This window comes from Rhinolophus sinicus, chromosome 1 (genome assembly GCF_057876585.1).
Source record: "Rhinolophus sinicus isolate RSI-liver-muscle chromosome 1, RSI-T2T, whole genome shotgun sequence".
Taxonomy (NCBI): Eukaryota; Metazoa; Chordata; class Mammalia; order Chiroptera; family Rhinolophidae; genus Rhinolophus; species Rhinolophus sinicus.
In genome coordinates this window covers 210360978-210385177 of record NC_142501.1, presented here as the reverse complement: position 1 = coordinate 210385177, position 24200 = coordinate 210360978, and the positions used below count along the sequence as shown (strand labels likewise).

Below are 24200 nucleotides of genomic sequence, written 5' to 3'. Positions count from 1 at the left end.
GATTATTAACAACGGTAACTAATTTGTATTGGTCACTAGGAGCCAAGGAAGTGTCACAATATTTTACACGTGTCATCTCATTTAATGCTCACAATAACACTGAGGCAGGTACTAGGCATCTGGTGGCTGGAGGCTGAAAACGAAAGGCCTCCGACGTCTGGCTCTGGGCCACGCATACCTTTGCCCTCGCACTAACTGAACCCAGATTGTCACCGTCCCGCACCGTGCTCCGGTCCCGCACTAGGAGAGCCCTTGAGGTCAAAGGTCAGGCTGGGTCGTTTATCCTGCCACCTGCGCGGCTGGGCTGTCCGTGCGGGAGCCGACGAGCGGGATGGAGCCCATAGGCTTCCGCATCCTCTCGCTCCCGGGGCCCACACGCCCAGGGCCGGCTCACGAGGGCTCGGGGCTCCGGCACCTTCCTGTGCCGCCAAGCCGGACCAGGTTTTCTGCGAAAAGAAAGGGGCACGTGTACGCATCTCGGGACTGGGGAGGCCGCGGGCACCCCCCAGGCGCGCGGGCGGAGGGCGGAACTTTTCTCCTCTCGCGGCGGTCATCCCGCGGGGGCCGGAACCTTTCTTCGTGCGTCCCGGTTGGCGGGCGGAGGCGTGCGGAGCCGGAACAGTCCTCCGGCGGCTGGGATTGCGCCGTCGTCGCCTGCTGCTGACGTGGGCCGGCTGGGTCGGGGGCAGTAAGTGCGGGGCGCCATGGCGGTGGACATCACACTGCTGTTTCGGGCCAGCGTCAAGACCGTGAAGACGCGCAACAAGGCGCTGGGAGTGGCGGTGGGCGGCGGCGTCGAGGGCAGCCGCGACGAGTTGTTCCGCCGGAGCCCCCGGCCCAAAGGCGACTTCTCCAGCCGGGCGCGCGAGGTGGTAAGCTGGTTGCTATGGGGACGGAGGGCTGGAGAGGGGACGCACCCGCCACGCAGACCCCAGACTCCAAAACAGACCGTGTCGCGCAAGCTGTGCATGACGGAAGCGCTTGGAGAAAAGTGGTCTGACGGGGGACAGGAGAGTGGGCCCCAGAGCCGACAGCTGTGTTGGGAACGTGGCCGCCTTGGAGGGACGAGGACATATACTGGGGACTCTACGAAGTAGACTTTCCTTAGGGGGAAGAGCTGCTGGGAAATGTGAGTCGGCACAGTTCGTGGGCTGCTTTGCAGAGCGTGAGGTCGCCGTCGCTGCGGGCTTGGGCACCGGGGAGGTTTCCCCACGGATCCTGGCTCCTGTCGCAGCACCGCCCGCGGTGCATTTGCCTCGTCTATTCACTTGTCTCTCTTGCTCCTCCTCACCCCCCACCCCCGCACTGAGGTCAGAGGTCGTGTTCGGCTCGCCTGCCTCTGCCCCTTGTCTCCTGCAGTAGGTCGGGCTCATGCCAGGGATCCGTACGTCCTGAGACCGGTGTAAGGTGTCTTGCACGGACATTCTGTTACAGTCGTCTTGCTGCTTCTGTCATTGAATGCAGCGGGCTGTCGTGCAGGAGAGCAGGGACCGTCGTCTTCCGGCAGGAACAGTGTTGCCGGTGCCCACTCAGCATTGCTTAGTACGTGTTGAATGAAAACATGAACAAATGATTGTCTGTCTTCCCCACTAACCTCTGTAAGGGGAGAGGAAACGGTAAGGGGAGAGACAATGTTTGCCTTGTTCGCTTTTGTAACCTTAGCACCAAGGGCAGGTGTTGATTTTGTGGAGCTTGAAGCTTATACAGTTCTGTCTGTTTTCTTTAAGAAATTAAAATGCAAAATCACAAAAGAAGGTTCAGAGCTTTGGGAGGTGTAAGTGGGAGGGGCCCTGAAGCTTGAACATTAATTTCATGGTAAATCCACTTCTGTTTGGCATGCAGTCCAATGCCTGGTACATTGTAGACACTCAGCTGTTTTTAAATGAATATATGTATGCATGAATTAATGAGTGGCAGTTTGCAGAGGACAGCCAAATACCGGGAAGTAAATTGGACGACATGAATCCATTCAGTCCATTTATCAACATTCATTAAGCACCTACCTTCTCACCAGCACTATGTTAGAATAACACAATTTAAAAGGACGGGTGGGAGAAACAGACATATTAACCAAACACGTGCCGTAAAGCCTTGTAAGTGTTGTGTAGAGCACAGAAGAGAATGTGTTCGGTTCTACCTGAATTCCAAGAATGGCTTTATAGAGGTGATACTGCCTGAAACAAATCTTGAAAGAGGAGTAGTTGTTGGTGCAAAAGGGCATCTGAGGCTCCGAGAAGAGGATGCACAGAAGTGTGGAGCTGGGTTAACTTACGTTTGATTTATATACTCGTGCATGTCTACCCATTAAAGTACAAGCATACTGGTCAGTAATGACGTTTCAGGTGGGGGTTGGGGAAGGAGCTTACAGCGGAACAACTCCCTAACCATGATGAATATGCTGCTTTGCAGTGAGAGTTTGATTAGTGAATTCGTTTGGGTTGTGGGGACCAATGGGGCCTTGGGAATGAAAAGAGAACTAGGACTTGGATTTCAAAGACTTGGGTTCTGGGTTCTGCTACTTATAATTGGTGACTTGGGCAAGTCCTATTACCTGAGTCTCATTTGCCCTTTCTATAAAATAGAAACGATAATACCTACTTAACCGATAAACTAATTATTAGGATCTGTGAGACTATCTACGAGTATGTATCATAAAGAACCATACTGATTAGTATTGTTTCCCTTCACTTCCTACCCCCAACCCCGTGTAGGCTGTTTAGACTATTTTCATCATTGGTACCAAGTTATATTCCCTAAACCACTTAGCTGTCTTGTACTTTTCATTCCTTGCTTGCAAATGGGAACCAAATAAGTGCACGAAGGAATCGGTGCAAATCTCATGCAGGTACTAATAGCATCAGTGGGGACAGCAACTGTCCTTTGGCACATGTATGGCAAGCATCAGCTGTGCGCGTGTCTTCCTCCCTATGACCCTGGGAGCAGATCTGGGGAGCTCATTCCTTTGCAACATTGTGTCCCAGGCAACCGTTACCAGTTGTTGGGCCTGACATTCAAGTTGAAATCTGCTTGACATCTTACCTGACACATAGTAAACATAGAACCCGTATGCCTAAAGTGGAGCCATGGTCTTTTTTCTGTATATACTTAAAAGGATCTTATGTTCATGTTGTTTAGGTTTCTCAATTTATAGATATAGAGAAAACTAACACCCAAGTAAGTGAACCGACTTGCCCAGAGTCCTAATAGCTGAGGTCACAGGACAGAGCCTGAGGTAGAAGCCAGGTGCTTTGACCCCAGTTTAATTCTGTTTATTACGCAGTCCCACCCACCCCCATCCTCCTACCTTTAATTTCCACTGCTATTTTAAACCCAAAATTCTTTGGCTTTCGAATGGCAGTGAATTTCTTCTTGAGTTAATACTGAATTCCTAACTGGAGACTGAATGGTTAGAAAGACCTGAATTTGAGTGCTTCCTAATGTGTCCAGTTGGTCAAGTTCCTTAACCTCAGTTTCCTCACTTCTAAAATAGAGAAAGTAAGAGCAACCTTGTAAGGTTGTTATACAAATGAAACGAGAACAGTTATGCTGGCCCCTGCATGCGTGTGAATTCTTTTAGTTGCAGGTAACAGTGAGCTAGTCATGTGAATTCACCTGAGCCAAATGGGAACGTCTTGGCTGATGTAGCTGGAAAACACAGCATGGGCCTTCTTTCCCTGGCTCTTCGACATCACACCCAGGAAAGGACACTGGTTGACTCTGCCTGGATCCTGAGCTCTCATCGTGGCATCAGAGCAATAAGGTTCTTCCAAAGGCCAGGTCGTATGTCCACCCCAGTAGGTGGGTGGGATACTATGACTGTTGCCCCGCCCGAACTTTGGAAAAGGGAGTGCAGTGTCTAGGAGTGTGGAGTGAGGAATGCTGGGCAGGCAAAAGCACCGGAAATGTCCCCACAGTGGCCAGCGCAGTGCCTGAATGCCGCCCCCTTGCCTGCCTGGTGGTCTTCACTCTGGGGGGAATGAAAAACTGGAATTGTGGTTGTTTGGAATGACAGACTTTGGGTGTGCGAATGTGTCTGGAAGGGCCTCGGATGGCAGCTCTTCATGTTTTTACTGACTTACGAAGGTTACAGAGGCCAGGGAAAGCACCACACAGGAAACCAAGACCCCGCTAAGTGGCCAAACTGTCCAGGGGCGGCAGGGGCCAATGAAAAGCACAGGAAACCTGTGGTATAGCCCAGACCTGCCATTAAGAGGGCAGGCCACGTAATCTTCCTGGGCCTCAGTTTCCACATGGGTAAAACTCAGAGCTCAGACTAGATAACTGCAACGATTTCTTGTCAAACAAAGATGCTTTGATTACATATCAGATAAGAGCAACCCTGAGTTGTTGGGAATTCTGCTGTCAGATGAGGCATGTAGATGAGGTTTTCTTTGTGTAATTACATTGCTTGTGTGAAAGCTAACTGTCACATATTTTTATTTTCTTAGGAATTGATTATCTTGAGTTCCAGTCTGAAATTCAGAGTGACCGCCAGCCAGATGGTCTGGTCCCCAGGGCTCTCTGACTCGCCTCCTTTCTCTCCTCTTCCTCTACTCCCACGCCCTCGCCTCGGCCTTCTCACTCGCCGCCGGCACACTGCTCCCTCAGGGCCTTTGCATATGTTGTTCCCTCTACCTGGAACATTTTCCTCCCGGATTGCACATGGTTTGGTCTTCAGGTCTCTGCTCGGACCTTCCCTCATGAGACCTTCCTCGACTGCCCTGGATAAAGTAGCATCCTTTTCTGTCCCTTACTCTGCCTTATTCTTTTCATTATCTAACATATCGCATATCCATGTATTTGTTGTTTATCCACTAGAATGTACACGTCATGGAAACAAAGACTTTGTGTAGCTTACACTGAACCCATAGGTGCTAGAACAATGCAGGGACATAGGTACTCAAAAATATTTCTTGAACCATCAATATTTCTTGAATTAATGAACGTGTGTTAATCTGCTGTGCTGCTTTGCTTTCAGTTTTGGAGCTAGTTGATTTCTGTCCCGGGCTCCTTCCAGTTCTGGGACCGTGTGATCCTAACACGATGCCTTAATATTCCACAACATATGTGTATACTTAGTGCAGCGTCTGCAGTAAACATTAGATAAACGGTAGCTTTTACTTTGTTAAACTCATTATTTTCTTAAGATTTGGTTCCTACCTCAGTCCAGTGGAGAAACTGACACATAAATAGTATAAAACTCAGGTATGAGTGACAGCCACCTCTCTCGACATTGATTCCACAGATCCTCCTTGATTTTCTTCTGCGATGTAGTGTTGACCTGTGTGCGAGTTTGGGGACCTAAGGGTTGAACTGGGACCACCTGGGTTATTACCTAGAGTAGCTGGAAGTAGACTTTCTCCAAGGACTGGCTGTAATTGTACTTAGGGGTTTCAGTCGAGGGAGCATGGCTTGAAGCAAAGGTGCCAGGCAACAAGTGGCAGGATCCGTGAGAAGCCCGAAGGGCCAGACGAGAGAGGAGACCAGGAAGCCGTGTAGGTTTAGGCTGCAGGCTTTGCACAGAGCATGAGCTGTTGAAGCGTGTATTTGTTAGTCGTAACATAATATTAATGCAGAAACCTTTGTACCAATGGAAGAAGGCGCAGCTCTGGCTAAGGCTGGGAGGAGGGCTGGGAGGAGGGGTTTGTTAGGCATCCTGCCCTCTACCACCCTTCTGCCCTCTCCTTGAGGAGCCCCTTTGGAACCAACCGTAGGGCTCAGACACACAGGTTAAAAACCACGTGTTAGTGTTCTCCAAGGCCTCTTTTAGCTTCACGCTGCTCTGTTTTTATGGGTCGTAATGACTGAGTGTGTACTGTAAGCAGAACTCAGTGCTAGAGACTTTTCATGCTATTAATAGTGAGCCCTTTGTGTGCACTGCACTTCTGAATTCCCCCGGGATATATTAAGACTGCAGCTTTTGACATTATATTTATTTATTCACTGATTTATTCCATCATCCTATAAGCGTTGAACCCCTGATGTGTGTCAGGCATTGTGAGGACACAGAAAACTAGGAGACATGCCCAGCTCTTTGAAAACACAGAGAAAGGATAACAAAATCTCCTTGAGGGAAATCAGTGCGACCTCAGACAGAAAGTGACCCTCAAGTTGGACCTTGAAGGATGAGAGCCATTGCACCAGACAGAGGACGGGATACATCACGTTCCCAGCAGAGGGAAGTGTGAGCAAAGGCACTGGTGTACAACAGCAGGGGATGGCAGAGCGGACGCAAGACTGGGGTGGCTGGAGCCCCTTTCCGGAAGAGGCCTGGTGGGGGTCATCGTGGACGGCGATGGGCTGTGCTGGATGGGATTAGAGCTGGGCTCTGCCAGCTTCGGCCCCCAGGCCACGTCCGTCCGCTGCCTGTTCTTGTAAATGAAGTTTTTTTGGAGTGCAGCCACGTTCATTTGTTTACATATAGGCTGTGGGCACTTTCGTGCTGTAGTGGCAGAGCCGTGGCCTTCAGAGGCCCATAGAACCTCAAGTATTTACCGTCTGGCCCTTGAGGGAAAAAGCCTGCCCACCCTTAGGTGACAGCGTTGTCAGCAGGGCTGAGGACGTTGCACTTTGTGCTCTGAGCTTTGCAAGCAGAGGCGTGAAGGGATCATGTGTGTGTTGTAAAATAAGCAGCAATACTGAAGATGGGTTTGGGGTGTAACAAGGCTGACAGAAGAGCTCGTTAGGAGGCTGTCCCAGTAGTTCTGGTGACAGCTGCTGAGTTAGTGATGGCAGGGTTGGGCAGGAGTGGATGGATGCAGTCACTGTTTAGGAGGGAGACTCTACTTCAGTAGCTAGTGGGGTTAGAAAGAGGAGGACGCAGAAGTAATTCCCACGCTCTGGTTGCAAAGTTAAGTGGTCATATTCCACAGTGACGTTTTCTCAGAGAACACAATTACGTGTTCTTCTCTCTCAGTTTGAAGCAGTAGAGAATAGAGCCAATGTGCCCAGTGGGCACAGGAGTTTTATTAAGGCAGCAGGTGGTGGGTAACTCCCCAGTGGCAATGCTTCTTGGTAAACCCACACGGGAGCATAGCGAGACCCAGTGGGGTTCTCCAACTTTGTCACTCACCTCGGAGACAGTGGAGTCTGCAAATAAGATACCCAGTCCAGCTGACCCTGCAACAACGTGGGTCTGAGCTGCGTGGGTCCACTTATACACAGACTTTTAAAAAATAAATGTTCAGTCAGCCTTCCGTACGTCCCTGGGTTTTGCATCTGCAGATTCATCGAGCTGTGGATGGGGAACCGTATTTTCCATCCGAGGCTGGGAATCCTCGCGTGTGGAGGACCGGCTTTATTTGTTGACTGTTCTGTGCCGTTTTGTATAGGGGACTTAAGCATGTGCAGTTGGGGATCTTTGGGAGGTCCTGGAACCAATCCCTTGCCGATACTGACGGATGACTGTAGTTACATTTTTGGGGAGTCAAAAGTTAGATATGGATTTTTGACTGCACAGCAGTTGGCGCCCCTCATCCCCGCATTGTTCAGGGGTCAACTGTACATATACCCTGCCAGCTGCATGGAGATTTGAGACCTGCCTCACAAATCCAGCCAACGCGGGGCTGGGCCTTCTTATTGTGAGAAATAAAGGCAAGTCAACCTGGCCAGCCTGCAGATGGGGAGAGAGACTCGTCCGCGCCCTTCAAGATGCCAGCTTCTCATGTAGTGTGCTTGCTTTATTCTTGAAAGGAACTCACGGTGGTGGTAACGATCGTCTCATGCATTGGAGAAGCGTGGTTCTCAAGGATGGTCATTGATATTCTCCTTCATGTCAAGAAAAATCTGGAATGGATCAGAGTTCCCTCCTTCTTCAGTTTCTGGTTGGCAGGTCACCAGCAGTTCATTGCATCACTTACTGGGATAGGGCTGCTGAAGCAGGTCCCCTCAGGGTGACACTTTAAGTGAATTCTTTCCATCCGGGGTCTGGTTCTGCCTTGCAAACTTGAGAACCAGATTTGTCTACATACTGAGGGTGGAGGCATCTGTCAGGACAGGTGTCAACCGAGCTCATGTCAACTTGTATAAATTCAGAATACCAGTTTGTCCGTTTCCTTTGAGCACTGTCACTGATACTCAGGACGATACAAATTTTGGAAAACCAGTTTCTTTTTGAACTTATGCTATAGGTCAGGAACTCTGTTAAGGATGTTACATACCTGATCTCATTTAATTTTTCTCTTTTTGGGGGATAGAAATATAATGTTATTAAGTGATTTTACAGTATTGATTGTACTATGAATAATATCACCATAGAATTCATACAAACTTGGTGTTTGAGGTTTTTTTGTTACCTGGACACCTATGTGGGCTCCCTCTGGTGGGCGAAGTATCAGTGACGTCTACAGTGGTTAATTATGGCTTGTGTTATGAAAAACTTACCACGTTTAAAACACATTAGGTTTAAAGTTGACTTAAAAAGAGGCCCCTTCAAAACCCCTCTAGAAGAAAGTGAATAAACCCGAGGAATGAAAGTATGATGTGTTGAATGAGCTCATATAACTCAGACGTGAAAAGCTTGCAGCACAGTTGTCATTTTAAACTCAGTATGTTTTCTCTTCCTGACTTGCAGGTTCTCGAAGCCTATAAATACTAGCGTTTGCCAGCCCCCACTTGTCACGGTCCCACATATGCCTATTTGTCACGACTTTCTTATGGGCTCAGAAACGATATTTAACCGCGAGTCTTAGTTCACATTATTGTACAAATTCATGTTTACTTTTAGACAGATGATAAGAAACCTCTGGCGACATGAACGTTTGCCTGCTTTGGCAAAGTAGAAGTGACAGGAAGCAGCGTATCTTGACTTACAGAAATTGAGGAAGGAATTAAAAAGTGTAAGTTTGAATTACAACTACTTTTGGACTTTAATTAATTATGGAATCTTGGTGAACTCCCCTAACTTCCTTTTTGTTTTCGCTGCTTTTTCGCCCATTTTTCTTGTTTAATGAGAGGCGGTGATACTCCTTAAGGACCTTTCCACAGGTGCCATGATTCAGTGCTCTTCTTCCTGAAGGGCCCAGCAGGTATTTTTAAATGCTTTTTGCAGTGATAACTACCCCATGCCTTATGCTGCCCCCCACCCCCTTGAGTTCCTATGGACTCAGAATTTTTCACCTAGATGAAAACAATGCGTTTGTGTTTCAAAGTTATTTGATTTAGTAGTGATTGTATATTCTCATAATGGACTTGCGTCAGCGGGACGTGCTTTGGAAGTTGACTGATTTTAAAATCTGATTATAAAAGTAGTAAGAGCTGGTTAAACAGAATAAAGGAGAAAATAAAGTTCACGTGAGTACCACTAGCCACTGTTAGAATTTTGGTGAATATCTTTCCAGACGTTTTTCCTTGGCTATAAAAAGAGCAATCTTTCTATAATACTGTTATGTAGCCCCTCTTTTTTTCCTTGCCTGTTTTACTTACCCATGTATTATGGACATATTTTTAGGTCAGTACGTATTGTTCTATGTCACCAATTTATTTGGCCTTATAGCCATTAAAAATAATATCACATAACTTATTTACTTGAACCCTCATTGAAAGCTACTTAGGCTGCTTTTAGTTTATCACTTAAACAGTATATTTTTACCAAATTTGTCTGAAATTTATCATCTTTTAAAAAGGCAAAACAATATATAAGTTTACCTTACTCATTTTCTCTTTAATCTTTTCACAAATATAAAAAAAACTGGTTGTCCTAATATATATAAAGGAAAATGTCCCTAATTTTTCCGAAAGTGTTAAATGTTAGAACTGATTCTCGATGCTGGAGAGGTGTAGAAAGGGGGGTGATAACCAGGGCAGACTCAGGAAAGCTTTTACGCGGCGGCAGAGTCTGGAAGAGCAAGTGGAACTGGATGGGGGGTGAACACAAGCAAGTTCAGCGACAGTGAGGAAACTGGCTGCCTCGGCCACTGGGTGCTTCTTGGTTTGGAGTGTGGAATGAACTTGGGGAGGTGCCTTATGGCCTCCAGATTGCAGAAGGCACAAAAATCAGTAGCCACCCTATACCTAGTTAATGACCCCGTAAAATCGAATGAAAACATTTACAGTAGTAACAAAAAGCATTTCTAGAAATAACCTTAGTAAGAAATGTAAATGTCCCATTTAAAGAAAACTTCAGAGTTCTGTAGAGAGATACAGAAGACTTGAGTAAATAGACACATATTGTGTCCCTGGAAGGGAAGAGAAAGTGTTCTCAAGACATCAATTATTCCTAAATTAATTTGTGGATTTATAGATCCATCAGTGTAGCCTATTAGGCCAGGGGTGTGTGTGTGTGTGGCGCGGGGGGTGTATTGTGTCGTGCGGGGGACCCTGCTCGCTGCGCCATTTGTCGTGCGGGGCGGCCTGCAAGGTCTCTGCTCCCGCTCCCCATACAAGAACACAGGATATGGTGAGGCCAAAAAGGAACACCCACGGAGCCATAGGTAGGGGAGTCATATCACTATATTCTCTCTGGTGGCACTATACTCTCACTGGAGGCTGGATCCACACTGTCCGCAAACCGCCATCCACGCTTGCCAGCCCAGCCGCCATCTTCTTGCTAGCCCCCATTCTTTTCTCTTTCTCCCTTTCTTTCCTAGCGTAGCCACAGCAGTTATATTAGTGGCCAGTGGCTCACTGGTTACAGCTGACGGCCAACTAGCCACAGCTGATGGCCATGCAATCACAGTTGATGGCCATTTACTACCTGAGCCAGCACCTGTCTATGTGAGGCCGAGAGCCTGGAAACTACTTTCTGGGGCTCTGCCCCCACAATTGTTTATCTGGACAAAAGAGGCATTGTCAGTCAAAAAAGGAAAGTTTATTTAGTGATGATTTGGGGCTAATTGGTTAGCACTTTGAAAAAAAGGGTTTTGTTGTTAAGGTTCTTATACTGTACACACATTAAAATAAAGTTTTAGATGAATTAAATATTTCATTGTAAAAGCAAACCTGAAGAAAATGAATATGAATATTGACCTATCTTCTGGGAATAGGAGGTCTTTCTGAGTTTGAAAATTAGCAGCAGTAGTCTTAATAACGGTGATGGTTTTGGTGATGATGGTGATGGCAGCTACACGCGTACTTTCCTTAGAGGCATTGTAGCATTATTCCCAAGTCCAGAGAAATTGTCAGGTAAATAAGGCAACCTGATGTGTATGTCATGACATGAGAAGAATTATATCATATTAGGTTGAAAAAATTACTACCCAAACCAGCTGCAGTTAAAACTATGTATACAGAATCAAAAAGCTCTAGGCATAGAAATAACAGTTAGAAGGGAATGCACCAAAATACTATCAATGGCTGTTGCTGGCTGATGGCACTATGGGTGATTTATTTTTCTGCTTCCATCATCCTGAATTTCTTTAATGGGCACATATTTTGAAATGAAAAGCAGAACAGAACTAGTAAAAGCTCGGAAGATGAGTTGCTTTTGAGATGTTGCAGTAGGTAGTGGAGAAGAGTTAATACCTTTTCATTAGAAAAGTGTCGTGAGTAAGCAGTATCTAATTATATATCAAATGCACAATGGAGGGAGGTCCCTCCCCCTTTAAAGGAAGTCTGCATGAAAACTTTTGAAAAGGGAGTAATTTTCCTGTAACTCAGCTGGCTTTTCAGTTCGGACTTTCTTAACCTATACAAGAAAATCATCCACAAATGTTGCACTGAGGTATAGCTTTCTGGTTGGCATTCTACAAAATAATAAAGGCTAATAATAGCTACCACTTGCTGAGCACCTACTGTCCCTGGCGCTTGCTGAAAGCTTTAATAAATGTAGTTGACTCCCTTTGCAAGTGAGGTTCCCTTCCTGAGGAGGAAACCCAGGTTCGGAGGCGACGCCCGAGCAGGTTGGTGTGACAGAGAGGAGCATGCGTGGTCCTCGGGCTGTCTGCCGCCTCTCCAGGTGAGCGCTGTCCCAGGACGGTCGCCATTCCAATTCCGTAGGTCAGATCTCTGGTGATTTTTCTCCCGGGCGTGTTGTCAGATGACCTGCCGTCTGTAGGAGCACACTTTGGTCCATAAATCATACACATTTGAAAGTGCCTGACTAGCTTTCGGGAAATACAGCTGCCTCCAAACCGAACTTTTTTCTTTTTGAATCAACAATGACCTCTTACACAGATTTATTTTTTTTTGTATTTTAATAGTTAACGTATTTTAATGCATTTCTTACAGGTAGTCTTGAGGTATGCTTTGGGGGGAAGAGAAAAGATTTATGGTTTTAGATAGTATAATTATGAGAAGGAAGAAGACTCAATTTATATATTATAGACATTAGAAAAAGTGTAATTCCCTTTTCTGTCTTGGGGGCACTAGTTTGTTATTTTGTTTATTTGTTTGTTCAACAGTCAGTTCTGTGGAGAACGCTGGAGCCCAGATGACTTTCCAGAATTGCCCGGTGAGGCGGGGCACGACCTGTCAATCCACTGCATTGGCCAGCCAGTGGCCCTGGGCTTCCCCAGGGATGGGCAAGGGGGTGGGGGTGGGGGGCGGCGAGGCAGCATTCCCTGCTGTGAGCCATCCGCAGGCAGTTCTGGAAGCGGAGGGAAGTGAGGGCCTCCTTTCTGCAGGCACAGCTCTGCCACACTGCCTCTCAGGGCTGTTGTGGGGATGGAAGGAGATGCTGTATGTGAAGCCGCCAGCATTTACCTTGTGCGTTACAGACACTCATTAAATGGCAGCCGCTTTATAGTTGTCTTATGTTTGTTGAGTATCTACCTGTGAGTAAGGAGGGCATTTAGATTACTGTTTGGGGAGAAAGATGAGTGACTTTCCTCTGGCCATCAATACGCTTACAGTCTAGAAGGGGGCGTTCGTTCACTTGTTTATTCATTCAGCAAATATTTGTTTTTGCTCCTGGGGACGGAGCAAAGATAGGGCAGACAGAACCTCTGCTTTCATGAAGCTTATATTCAAATGGGAAACTTACAGTAAACAAGTAAACAGATGCACACAAATATTCATGTCAGCTAATAAGTAAACTTGTAAGTATAAGACATGCTCATATGTAATTATAGAAATCTTCAAAAGGGGAACTTGAAGAATTCAGAGGACAGAGAGATGACTTCTGGGTGAGGTTGACATTAGGTGGGCCTCATAGATTGTCCACTTATGGAAGTGGGGAGAGGAGAAGCAGACGTGAACGCAGGACGGAGGCCCCCCCCGGGGGGGGGGATGCACAGGATGGTCAGATCTGAGGAAAGCTCAGTTCAGCTGGAAGGAGTGTGAGGAGCAGGTAATGGAGCTGCAGGTGACGGGCCGCACCTTATCTCCTGGCCCTTCCCTTCCCCCTGCTCTTGCCCCAGGAGGCTGATCTTTATGGAGCGTGTGGCTGGGTTTCCTTGCTCTCTGACTTCCGCTTGGCTTCAGCCAAGGGCTTGCAGGGCTGGAAGAGAGGTGTTGGTTTGGAAAGTGGGGAGAGGCTGTGCGTTCACACTGCATGACTGACTTGGGGAGGTGTCTGCCCACCAGCCCTCTGCTTGTTTCTGTGTGTGTGTCACGCATCCCGTGGGGGAGGATGCGGTTAGCCCGCAGGCTGGTAGGCCCGCCACAGCCGGGAGTGCACTGCAGGCCTGTCAGGGCCCACGGGGAGTGAGTTCCTCCCTGTGGGCAGAATGTGGGACAACTCATCTCTGCCTTTTTATTGAAAGGGGGTTTATCGGCAATATATTTCTTTCTCTCCCTTTCTAGCTCAAAAGTCAAGAATTTTAGGCTCAACCAGATTTTCTCTCAATGATGTGGCAGTTCATACTTTTCTTCCAAATACGACCTGAAAGGTTAGAGGTGGTAAATGGCTCTTGTGGCATTTTTGACTATAAATCTGAACTGGAATGGAATCTGTAACCCATTATCAGATTCTGAATCAAGCTGCCTTGTCTTTCTCCTGTTTTTGTTTCAGTGGAAATGTGTGTTTTTATTCTGTCAATGGACAGTTTACATACCTAATGTACCTAATAGTAAGAGGGAATTATATAATGAATACTTGATGTGAAGGGACTAGTTAAATACTTCAACTCCAAGGGATTCCATTAAAGTAATAAGGAAATTACGTTTAATTTTAAATGGTAGAAAGATTTTTTTAATGTTATTGCTATTAAGCATGTATTACACACACTCAACCCATTTTTTTGCAAATGAATTCCCAAAGTACAATTCATCTTTACACAGGTGGTAAGGAAATATTCTTGCAAAACGTGTAGTTTGATGTCTTTTTCTTAACTGTGGAGAGAAGCATACTTTTCCAAAGAATAGAATGTGATGGTTGATTGGAAACTTTTGGAGTTACAGGCTTTTAGTTCTACCTCTTGAAATAAGAAAATACATATAAATGGGTCCCCAGATGAAGGCGTGGTGGGGTACTTTATAGCCCTAATTGACTCCAGACATAGAGGCCGTGATTTGTAAGCAAGCAGTGACAAGAGGAAGTTAAATCAAAATTAAATTAAGGGAAAGAAATTTAAAAAAAGAGAGTGAGAGAGATATCAAGGAGAGGTGATGAATTTTCTGAAAGCTTCTAAATACCTATCTGTGGGTAAGTGGGAAATCGGTGAATATATCTGTTATGTGAAAAGATGAAATCTGGAAACATTTCAGTCCTAAAAAAGACCTTTCTTTTTTAGAAGTCTTCTTTATATTCATTTCTTGGTACAGTTCAGTCAGTACGGGCATATTTGCTTCTATACTTTTCCATGACTCAACTGTCAGCAAAAATCAGTATCTCCCAAGATACACATGAGGTGATATTTTGGGAGGGTTGGCTTTTCTGTTTATATTTTGCCATTCTGTTGTTGTTCCAGCTTATGTAAATAAAATTCCAGGCGTCAGAGACTACCCAACACGTGTTGCACCCACACTGACCGCCGTTTTTACAGTTGTCTGTCTGCCTTTTCCCAGCCTCCCCGTCCCCTTCCTTCTCGGACCCAAGAGTGCCGGGGCCGTGTGCTCCTCCTCACGGCACAGAGCACAGAGTCGACACAGATTTGGGAGATGGGTTAAGTGAATAAACGCCTCGTGTTCCCTCTCTTTCTCACTCATCCCACTGCAGCTGTGTGGGTTCCGACCCTCACCGTCTTGAGCCTGAGCTCAACAACACTGAACACCCCCCCCCCCGCACCCCCCCCAACCCCCGCCCCTGCCAAGCCACTGTGCAGAAAATGCTGCTTTCATCGTGTTGCTTTGCTCAGAAGCAAATGTGTTCAGTACTGCTCATTCCTCAGGCGACGAACTCGCAGTTACTTGGCTGGTGTTCAAAGATCTTTCCAAAGCTGGCCCTACCCACTTTCCCAGTTTTACGTCCCACGCTTCCCCCATCATCCCACCCGCTTTAACCAAGCTCCCAAGCTCCGCTGTTCAGAGCCTCTGCTTTCTCGCCTCCCTGCTTGTCTCCTGCTGTCTCTCTTGCCTGGATGCCTCGCTCTCCTTTATGTACTCAGATTCCCCCGTCCTTAAGGCACAGGCCATCCAAGCGAGTCTTCTGAACGCGGATCATTTGCTGCCTGTGTCGCTCATTGAGCGAGGAACTATGTGTGGCTGTTCCAGCCTTCGCGTTATGGTTTTGTGTTGTCATTTAATGATTGCTTTGTTGCTTAACTTTGTAAGTGCTGTTGCGCCGTCTCGCAAACGATATTGTTTGCTTCTGAGCATGGGGATGGAAAAGGAGTGGGTAGGTCTCTGATGTGATGCTGCCCTGCCTTCCCTCAGTGGCTCTCGTAGCTAGTGCGGGAGCCGTCAGACAGGACTGTCACCACCTCTGAATCGTCTGTGTTCCCCGTGCCGCGCAGCACGCCTGGCCCATAGTAGGGACGCAGTACGTGATACGTGAAGACGTGAACAGAAGGCATTCTCAAACATTTGTTTATGAGCTTGACCCCAAACCAGAAGCATCAACATAGGTGATTTTCATCTTCTAAGAGCCATAAAAATCCAGGTTTTCAGTGGCTTCTTTTCGTCATTAACAGTTCTCCCTCCAGCACTTCTGCCTTTCGCCTGCTTTCAGCTACATACCGAAATGGAAATCAATTTCCTCTAATTCTTTTCCCTGTGAAATTGGAGAACAGCTGTTTAGTCACCTCCTTATAAATAACCCTTCAACAAGTTAAATTGCCTCTAGGACTTGCTTTCTCCAGATTAAATTATCCCAAAGCTTTTTTTTTTTCCTCCTCATAAAGGCCTTTTCAAAAAGAAGCATTCGTTATTTTTTATTTCTTTTTCTAGCTGTTTATAAAACTTGATTCTTTTTATAAATGTACCGCAGGACACCCCTGTTAGGGCCTGGTTAACGCTGGCTGGAATGGAAGGCGTCACGAAGCTCATTCTCTCAGTTGCGTCTTAGAGTTTCCTGTTGGCTTTTTTGGTCCCATTGCCTGTCAGATTTAACTTGTGGTCTGCTCTCCCCCTCTCCTTGTTCTGTTTCTCTTTTTTGGTGCATTTCTTTAAATGCGTAGCTTGATTTTTTTCCCCACAAACATTAACTTGCTGTATCAGGAGTCTTTTGATTACAGGTTGCAGAGAACCCAATGCAAATGAGCGTAAATGATCGAGGGAATTTAATTGATTTCTATCACGGAGCAGTCGTGGTAGGACCTGACCTCTGGCACTCTTGGACCTGTGGACACAGCAGTGTCACCAGAGGTCCGGTTTTTCCCACTCCCTCTGTTCTGCCTTCATGGTGTCAGCATGTCCCTTAAGGCACCTTTAAGCTGCCGCACTTGAGGACCTCACTGTCCCACCTTGACCCATCCAGAGGCAGAGAGGGGCTCTGTTGTGGTCCCGCGAGGATGTTGGGAGTCAGTCCTTCTCACTGGCTCAGGCTGGGCCATGAGCCTATTCTTATACCCAGCCTGTCTCCAGAGGGAAAGGCTACACTGCTCAGCGTGGCCTACGGGAGACCCAGCCCTGGAGCAGTGTCACGCCGCCCAGTACCCTGGCTGAGACCAGGAGAAGAATAACTCCCAGGAAATCTGGGGAACCGTTGCCAGAAGAAGGGGGCAGTGGATGTGGGTGGCCAACAACAGCGGTACATTACACTCAAAGTCGTGCCCCCTCACTCTGCCCCAGACAGATTATGAACAGGGCTTTGAACTGAGGCTGTGTCTGAGAACGACGTCTTCCTTCACTTAGTCACTGCTTATTGAGCACCCAGTATATGCCAGGCAAGCGGCTGGGTATCGGTGTACAAACACGGGGGACAGTCCCCACGAGGAGAAACTAACTCGTAGTGTAGTGAGAAGGGCCGACCCTGGGCAGATAACTAAAGCAGCTGCAGCCAGTGCTGTTATCAGGGCCCCAGGCCCCAGGCCCCAGGCTGGGAGGGCTCCGTGGGCGGGGCTTGGGGGGAGGGCGGCACGGGACAGGTGAGCTTTGAGCTGAGCCTTGAAGGGTAAAGGATTTCCCTGGACTCAGAAAGGAAAGGCATTCATTCTCCTGAATGGTGAACGGTAGAAAGTTCTCAGCAGGGGGCTGACAGGACCAGGCATGGATTTTAGGAAGGTCACCGCGCGGGCAGCTGGTAGAGTCAGCAGAGGGGAGCAGGACGGGAGGCAGGGGGAGGACCGGTTGAGCCATTGCTGTCATCAGGTCTGATCCGGACAGTGGAGGCCTGAACTCAGCCGGTGACTGATGGGACAGAGGACAGAGTCACGGTGTGTTTGACAGCACGTGGGACTTGCTGGCTGTAGGCGCTGAAAATCAGCGGTTCTAGATGACCTCAGGGTGTCAACTGTGGGGCACAGGTATGTGGTCAAGACGGACTCAGTTTTGTGTCCTCTGAGGTGCATGCCGAACACCCAAGGGACCCACGTTTACCGTGTATCTCCGAAAATAAGACCGGGTCTTACATTAATTTCTGCTCCAAAAGACGCATTGGGGCTTATGTTCAGGGGATGGCATCCTGAAGAATCATGCTAGGGCTTGTTTTCCAGTTAGGTCTTATTTTCGGGGAAACACGGTATCAGGCAGTTGTAAATACTGAAATAGACCTCAGGAAGGGCTTCTGAGCTAGAGATGAAGATGAGGGGACCTCAGAGTGGGGGTGGAGGTCAAAGGCTTGAGGAAGGGGCCAGGGTGCCCAGGGGGCCTCAGGGTAATTTCTGGGCAGTGGCATTGGAGAGGCTGGGAGAGGAGCAGGAGTCAGAGAGGGGCTGTGCCGAGGTTCCGCCTGGGTCCTTCCAGCTCGTCGAGCTCTTCTCACCTTGATGAAGGCAGTATCACCTGGATGGCTTGTGGCCTGGGCTCTGGGCTCCACCACCTGCTGGTGACTGACCTGTGGGCGAATTACTGAACCTCGTTTCCTCATCTATATAATGGGGTAAAGTAGTCCCTGATTTTGGAGGATTCAATGCGTAAAGCACTTTGGAAGTGCTGGTACATAGTAAGTGCTATAAAGTGTTTGATAAATAAACCCAGAAACCAATAAACATGTCCGTGTGCATTTGTCATGTCTGTCTCTGAGCTCACCGTCAACCTGAAATCCAAAATAGGTTTATTTGGACAGCAGTCATTGGCTCTTCTGAAAACTCTGGTGGCTCCAGTGCAACAGTGCAAGTATCTGACTTCTGGAAGGTTTTCCAGATTATTTATGGGATTATTTTTTTCTACTGGCTGCTTATTTTACCTCTGACTTTGATGTACTTTTCTGTTTCTTCCACACTTAACGTATTTTTAAATTGTTCCTGATGCCTCAGAGCATACAGCTCTTTGCCTTCCTCCTCCGCCTCCTCCTCCTTCTTTAGATTTCTTTCCCCAGAATCATTCCTAAAGTTCTGGAATGCTGTGTTCCTTGCTCCCCCGCATTTTGGTCAGTCTCTGGCATGTTACTTTCAATCAGGCTACTTTTCTCATCTGTCTGTAGGAACTGGCAGTGTTTTCGACTCCTCCCCATTATGGTTAGGAATATGAACTCGCTGTCTTTCCTCCTTCCTCTTCCCTTTTCCCAAGTAAATGTCTCGAACCGCTGATTAGATCTATTTGCCCACAATAACAGAAGCAGGCACGAAACTGAAATCGGACTTGAAGGGGTATTGTACAGAGTCTTGCTCCACTAGTTTCTTAGCGTCTCGATGAAAACGTAACAGTGTCAGAGTGTGAGTCTGTTGTTGCTGCCTCTCTAAACACTCGTCGCACCAGACGTCGTGTGTGTTCATTTTTAAATAACTGGGTGGGTCACTTTTTTATTTATTACGAACACAAACACTGATGCTAACAACCGACATGTGAAAGGAAAACAGGCAATAGTGATGAAAACCATTTAATGATTAGTGAGGAAACAAATATTGTTTAATGAAAATAAAAACCATGTCTAAAGGGCCTAATGCTGACTTTTGGAAATAGAACCGTGTTGCGGTCTGTTGTGTACCCTCTGTCCTGTACAGTAGATATTGTTTAAAATTGCTTGGGAACTGGAGCTTGCAGTTGTGAGCCTGCAATGTCCTGCAGATAATTAAGTTGTGGTCGGGCTTTGGAAAAATAAAAAGTTCTCGAACTATGATTTTATAAACATGCTACAATAACATTTCTTTATATTTAACAGTTTCTTATAGAAAGCTGATACTCTCATGAGGCATTGATTAAAGGTAAAACATCAAGAAAGAAAAAATATTAAATTAAAACTTCACTTAGGATGTTGACAGTTGGCTTGTAATATTAAACAGATGTGTATGTTCCTGGGGATATTCTTCTTTCTGAACTGAATTGCTAAGTTGTATTTTTTTTTAATGACAACTACAAATTTTTGATCAGTTAATAATTTTAAATGCCCTTTCTACAATCTTCTGTATTCTAACTTCATCTGTAGTTTGAGCCCTTTCAATAATATGATTGGTGAAACCTTTGCTGCCTCTTCTAAAGTCTTTCATTTTCTTTCTTTCTTCCCCTCTCGCCTCCCGCCCCCCCCTTAAAGCTTAACGGGGCTCTTCTGATTTCATGATGCATTCTTGGAGATTGATTCCTTGAAATAATTTTAAGATCATTGGGTGGGATTCTACCCTTTTAGATTTATGTCTATAGTTTACTTCCATATAAATTTCGCGTTGGCATTTGAATGCACAAGTTGACCTACACTGCGCTATTGTGTTTGTGTGGTCAGTTGTAAAGGCTTCATGATCCATCTGCATAGCCAGCCATGGAGATTGGCCTGTACCCCCACGTCAGTGAGGGGACCCAGAGGAAACCAGGCCGTGGAGTGAGAAGAGATTTCGCAAATTCTTCTTTTTACTTAGAAGGATTTTGCCATATTAGGCAAATAACATAGAGTCCAGTGAGGGAAGGGGAGTGGGGTGGGGGGGTGGAGACGTGAATTGGGTGGGTAGACTTCGGTAATCGGAGGAGGAGTCAGGTCGGATTTTGTAGGATGAGGTGAAGATATTTTGCATCTTCAAAGATTCTTCAAATCTATTTGCAAGACTAGATAAATTGTTCATTGTTGTGTTTGGGCGGATGGATTTTTTTTAATTCTGAAGATCATTTTAATTGTTAAGTCTGACATACGGGCATCTTCAGTTTTCTGAAAGATCTGTTTCACTAGGGAGGAGTCTGATTAACCTGGAGGAACAGTTTAGTTGGGGTGGGTTGATTTATTTATCTTGGAACTGATCGTTGTTTGCACAGTCTTCTCTTTGGAATCAGTGTTTTTTCTCCGCAGATTCCACTTGGGAAGCTCTGATTTGGGGCCTAAGTGTATGGGAGGCATTTCCAATAAACACAAACAAAGGCCTGCTAGGCTGAACAAGTAGAGCGACGTGTTTTGTCATACAAAGCTTCAACCTCACGAAGAATGAATTCATTTTTAATAGCACACTATTTCAATGTGACTGTTCTTTATATCTAATAGTAAATAGTTTTAAAGTGTCCTATTTCTTCAAGCTTGATTTAGAAACAGAAATATTTTTTCATATAAAAAAATGCATTTTTGTACGAAAGGATTTGATGAGGATACATTTCAAGTGTTTAACTTTTGTTATCTAGCTCACTGTTTTAGAATTATCATTAACGTACACTGTGTGGAAGAAGGGAGAGCAGATTTCTGAGTACTGATGTCTTACCAGGTTTAATTGATTCAGTGCCATATTCCCCTAGAAATTTGAGATGCTAATTAACGGTACCCTTTTGGAAAGAGTTGGGAACTTTATATACAAAAATACTATATAAGTGGAGCATAATTTGTTACTCTCGAAAGAGCCATCCATTTTAGTATGAGAATCTGAAAGGCAGTAAAACATATCTGTTAAGGTTTCCATCAGTTAGCTTGTTTTCAGGCTTTATATGATTTCATTCCTGATGTTTTGCTATAAAGGAGTGTTGTGAATATTTTAAATAATTCTCTTTATCCAGAATTAATAATAGCAGATTTAAGTACAAAATGCTGTTTCCTTTCACCATTATTACTGCATCATAAGATAACTCTCCGTAAATGATATTCTTTTATACATCGTTTGGCGTGGCACGCTGATCCTAATTTCAGTATTATGCCTGACTTAGCAAGAAGCCGTAACTGTCAGCTACGATGAATCGTATTAGGCAGGCTTTATTTTTCTCTATCATTGGGGTATTGCAGTTTCTCCTGAGTGAGAAAAGGTCTGGTTTTAGTATTGCTTTTCAGGGTTAATGATTAATAACTCTACGAAGAGGAAGGGAAAAGTGGGAAGTTTTTCAGAGTAGATGATGATTAGAGAATGGTACCATTTGAATTACTTCCATCTTTAAAAATTTTATTGATCAACCCTTTTTTCTGTACAGCGTTGGGGTCTTCTCAGCTGTTTTACAGATAATGAATTTGGTTCTGTTAGGCAGAAGGGAGTGCATTGCTAGTGTTTCCATCATGTTAGTTCTATTAACTATTAAGATACTGATTTGGGAGTGGAAGACACTTATTGGTCCCTAGTGGTTTGTAATAGGAAATGCATCTCTTGAAAATTTCTTTAGAACTTCCCATAAAGCTTAACATTTTGATTGGAAACAAAAATGTTAACAGTTTTGCTTTATTTAAAGTGTTCTTTGAGCTACAGTTGAAATTATTTTCTTAATTTCTTATTGAAAATAGGTGAACTACATATAAAAACTTGGGTACAAGATTAGCACCTGTATTTCAAGCCACTTAGGAAATGGAGGAAAATTCTGAAAATGCTTGTGTAAGTGCTTGGGAAAAATCTGTGAGAAAAAAAATTTTTTGTCATCTCTTTGTTAGCTTTATCATGCTTAATTTTTGTGAAAATAATGTGTTTGTTACTGTGGTCACACCGTGATTTAGCTTTGGCTTATGTATGATATTTTATTGTCCCTGTCCTAGAAAATTATAGCAGTTTTTATGAGGAGTGGTTTGTGGGTTCACACAACCCACTTGGAGTGCCATTTACTATAATTCTCTTCTAAAAGGACCATAAAACATCATGTAAATTGTTTAAAAAGGGAAAGGCCTTTTTTGAGAAAGGCTAAGAAGAAATCTTTCCAGGCTTTCTTTTGTTTCTTATAGTCAGTTTCATGAGTTTAAGCTCACAATTTATTTAAAGCATTAATGTTTAAAAAATAAAGTGCACGTGTACGTGAGTAAAGATGGTTGTGAGCTAGAGCAAGGCTGAAACCAACCCGTGTTGGCGGTGAATAATATAGATCAAATTCATTGTAGTATAATCTCTTCTTACGTGTTTTCTGTGACTTGGAAATGAAATTAAGGAAGAAAGGAAGAGATGGAGGGAGGGAGGAAGGGAGGAAGAATGGAATTAATTTATAGCGTGTACATACATCTTTTTAAACAATCCTCATGTTCTCTTAAGTTGTATCTCTATAATCAATACTAAGGCAACATTTTTGCTAACCGTTCTTGAGAAACTCGTATTTAAATTCACGAGTAGATTTACCTAAAGAAACTTCCCTCCTTGGCAGTTGTATCATTTCGGTTGGCTTGTTGCGCTCAGTTTATATACACCCTTAGGAAAAAAGCATAAAACAGCGCAGTAACAAGGCCAAAGTTCTTACATTGTTTTCTGTCCAAATGCCTTATTCTGATATTATCTTGGTTTTGTGTATGAGCTCCAAGGAAAGCGAGGACGGAAACTGTTAATAATCTTTTATGGTATTTACATGGCACTCTGAGCTTTTAGTCACTTATGATAGATATAGCTTATGTTTAGCAAATTGTTATAAGAAAATCCACATATGTGTCAAATGTAGCTGTTCATTTTGCATAAAGATATAACAAATATATAATAGATTTTATGTTAAAAACCACTTCCTTAGTACATGTGAGATTATTCTATTTGCAACAACTATTCTATTTTATAGGAACACTGTATAAATGAAATGATTGTTGTGTTTGTGCAAATAGTGATACAAACATTTGTTTCCGCAAAATTTTCTCTTCTGTTCAAATTAGCGTGTTTTTAAAAAACAAGATTATCTCTGGTTTAGAAACTCCTTGGTTTTGTGACAAGAGGTTATAAGTAGATCACATTTATGCATCTTGTAGAGAGCGTCAGTAAAACTGCTCAGTTTTCTTGAACATGGCTGTAAGTCTTTGTCTAAGTAGAAATACTTCCTATTTGCATGTGTAATTTTATGAAGATTATCAACTTAGGTTTTATTATGTGACTATAAATTCCTCTTTTCCATACGTGTTAAACATACACAATCAACTTCCTAAAACATATAAAAACGTTTTGAAATTATTTCTTATTCTATACTATCTTTCTGTTTTTGGTTTTCTGGTACTGGGGTGTTTCTCTTCTCTCAGGATCACAGAATAGCTGACCAAAGTGAATTTGGGGAATAGAAAATGAAGCTATAATTGGAAAGGAGAGTTGAAAAACCTCGGAGCGTCTCATGTCAGGCTGTGATGTTCTGAAAGGTAGGGATGAGATGAGGAATGTATCGTGAGCCTTGCTCCTGCTGGTACACGACAGCCCGGGACTTCTCCAGCTCTTCTCCGGGGGGCTGCTTGGTGGAATTGGGGGGCTCCTTTGACCAGGTCTTTGGCCTAGGAATCCACTTTCTGTGGTTAAGTATACCGAGCAAAGGAAACTTTTTCTGGCGTCTTAACTGAAGCTGTTGAGTATGCCACAAACTTTCATAATTAAAAATTTTGTGTCTAGCTCTGTGGACTAAATTGTTTTAATATGAGATGTTTGGAAATAGGATAGGCTTTACACTGAAGGGACCAAATACCGAATTCTCCAAGTTAGATATTATTTTCCACTATGAATTTATAATACGTTGCTGTATAA

General features: G+C 44.9%; 1 protein-coding gene across 3 annotated transcripts in view; it reads left to right on the top strand.

Moving 5' to 3' along the window:
- The first annotated feature begins 345 nt into the window (after positions 1–345).
- The window catches only part of STX18 (syntaxin 18), a 106889-nt gene continuing 83034 nt past the window's right edge, over positions 346–24200 (top strand). The window contains exon 1 of one of the 3 annotated variants that reach the window (XM_088792913.1): positions 346–872. In XM_088792913.1, the coding sequence (XP_088649039.1) occupies positions 705–872 (168 nt within the window). In that variant the 5' untranslated portion in view covers positions 346–704. The remainder of the gene's footprint in view (positions 873–24200) is intronic. The other 2 variants (XM_019716690.3, XM_019716689.3) reach the window with 2 other exon arrangements.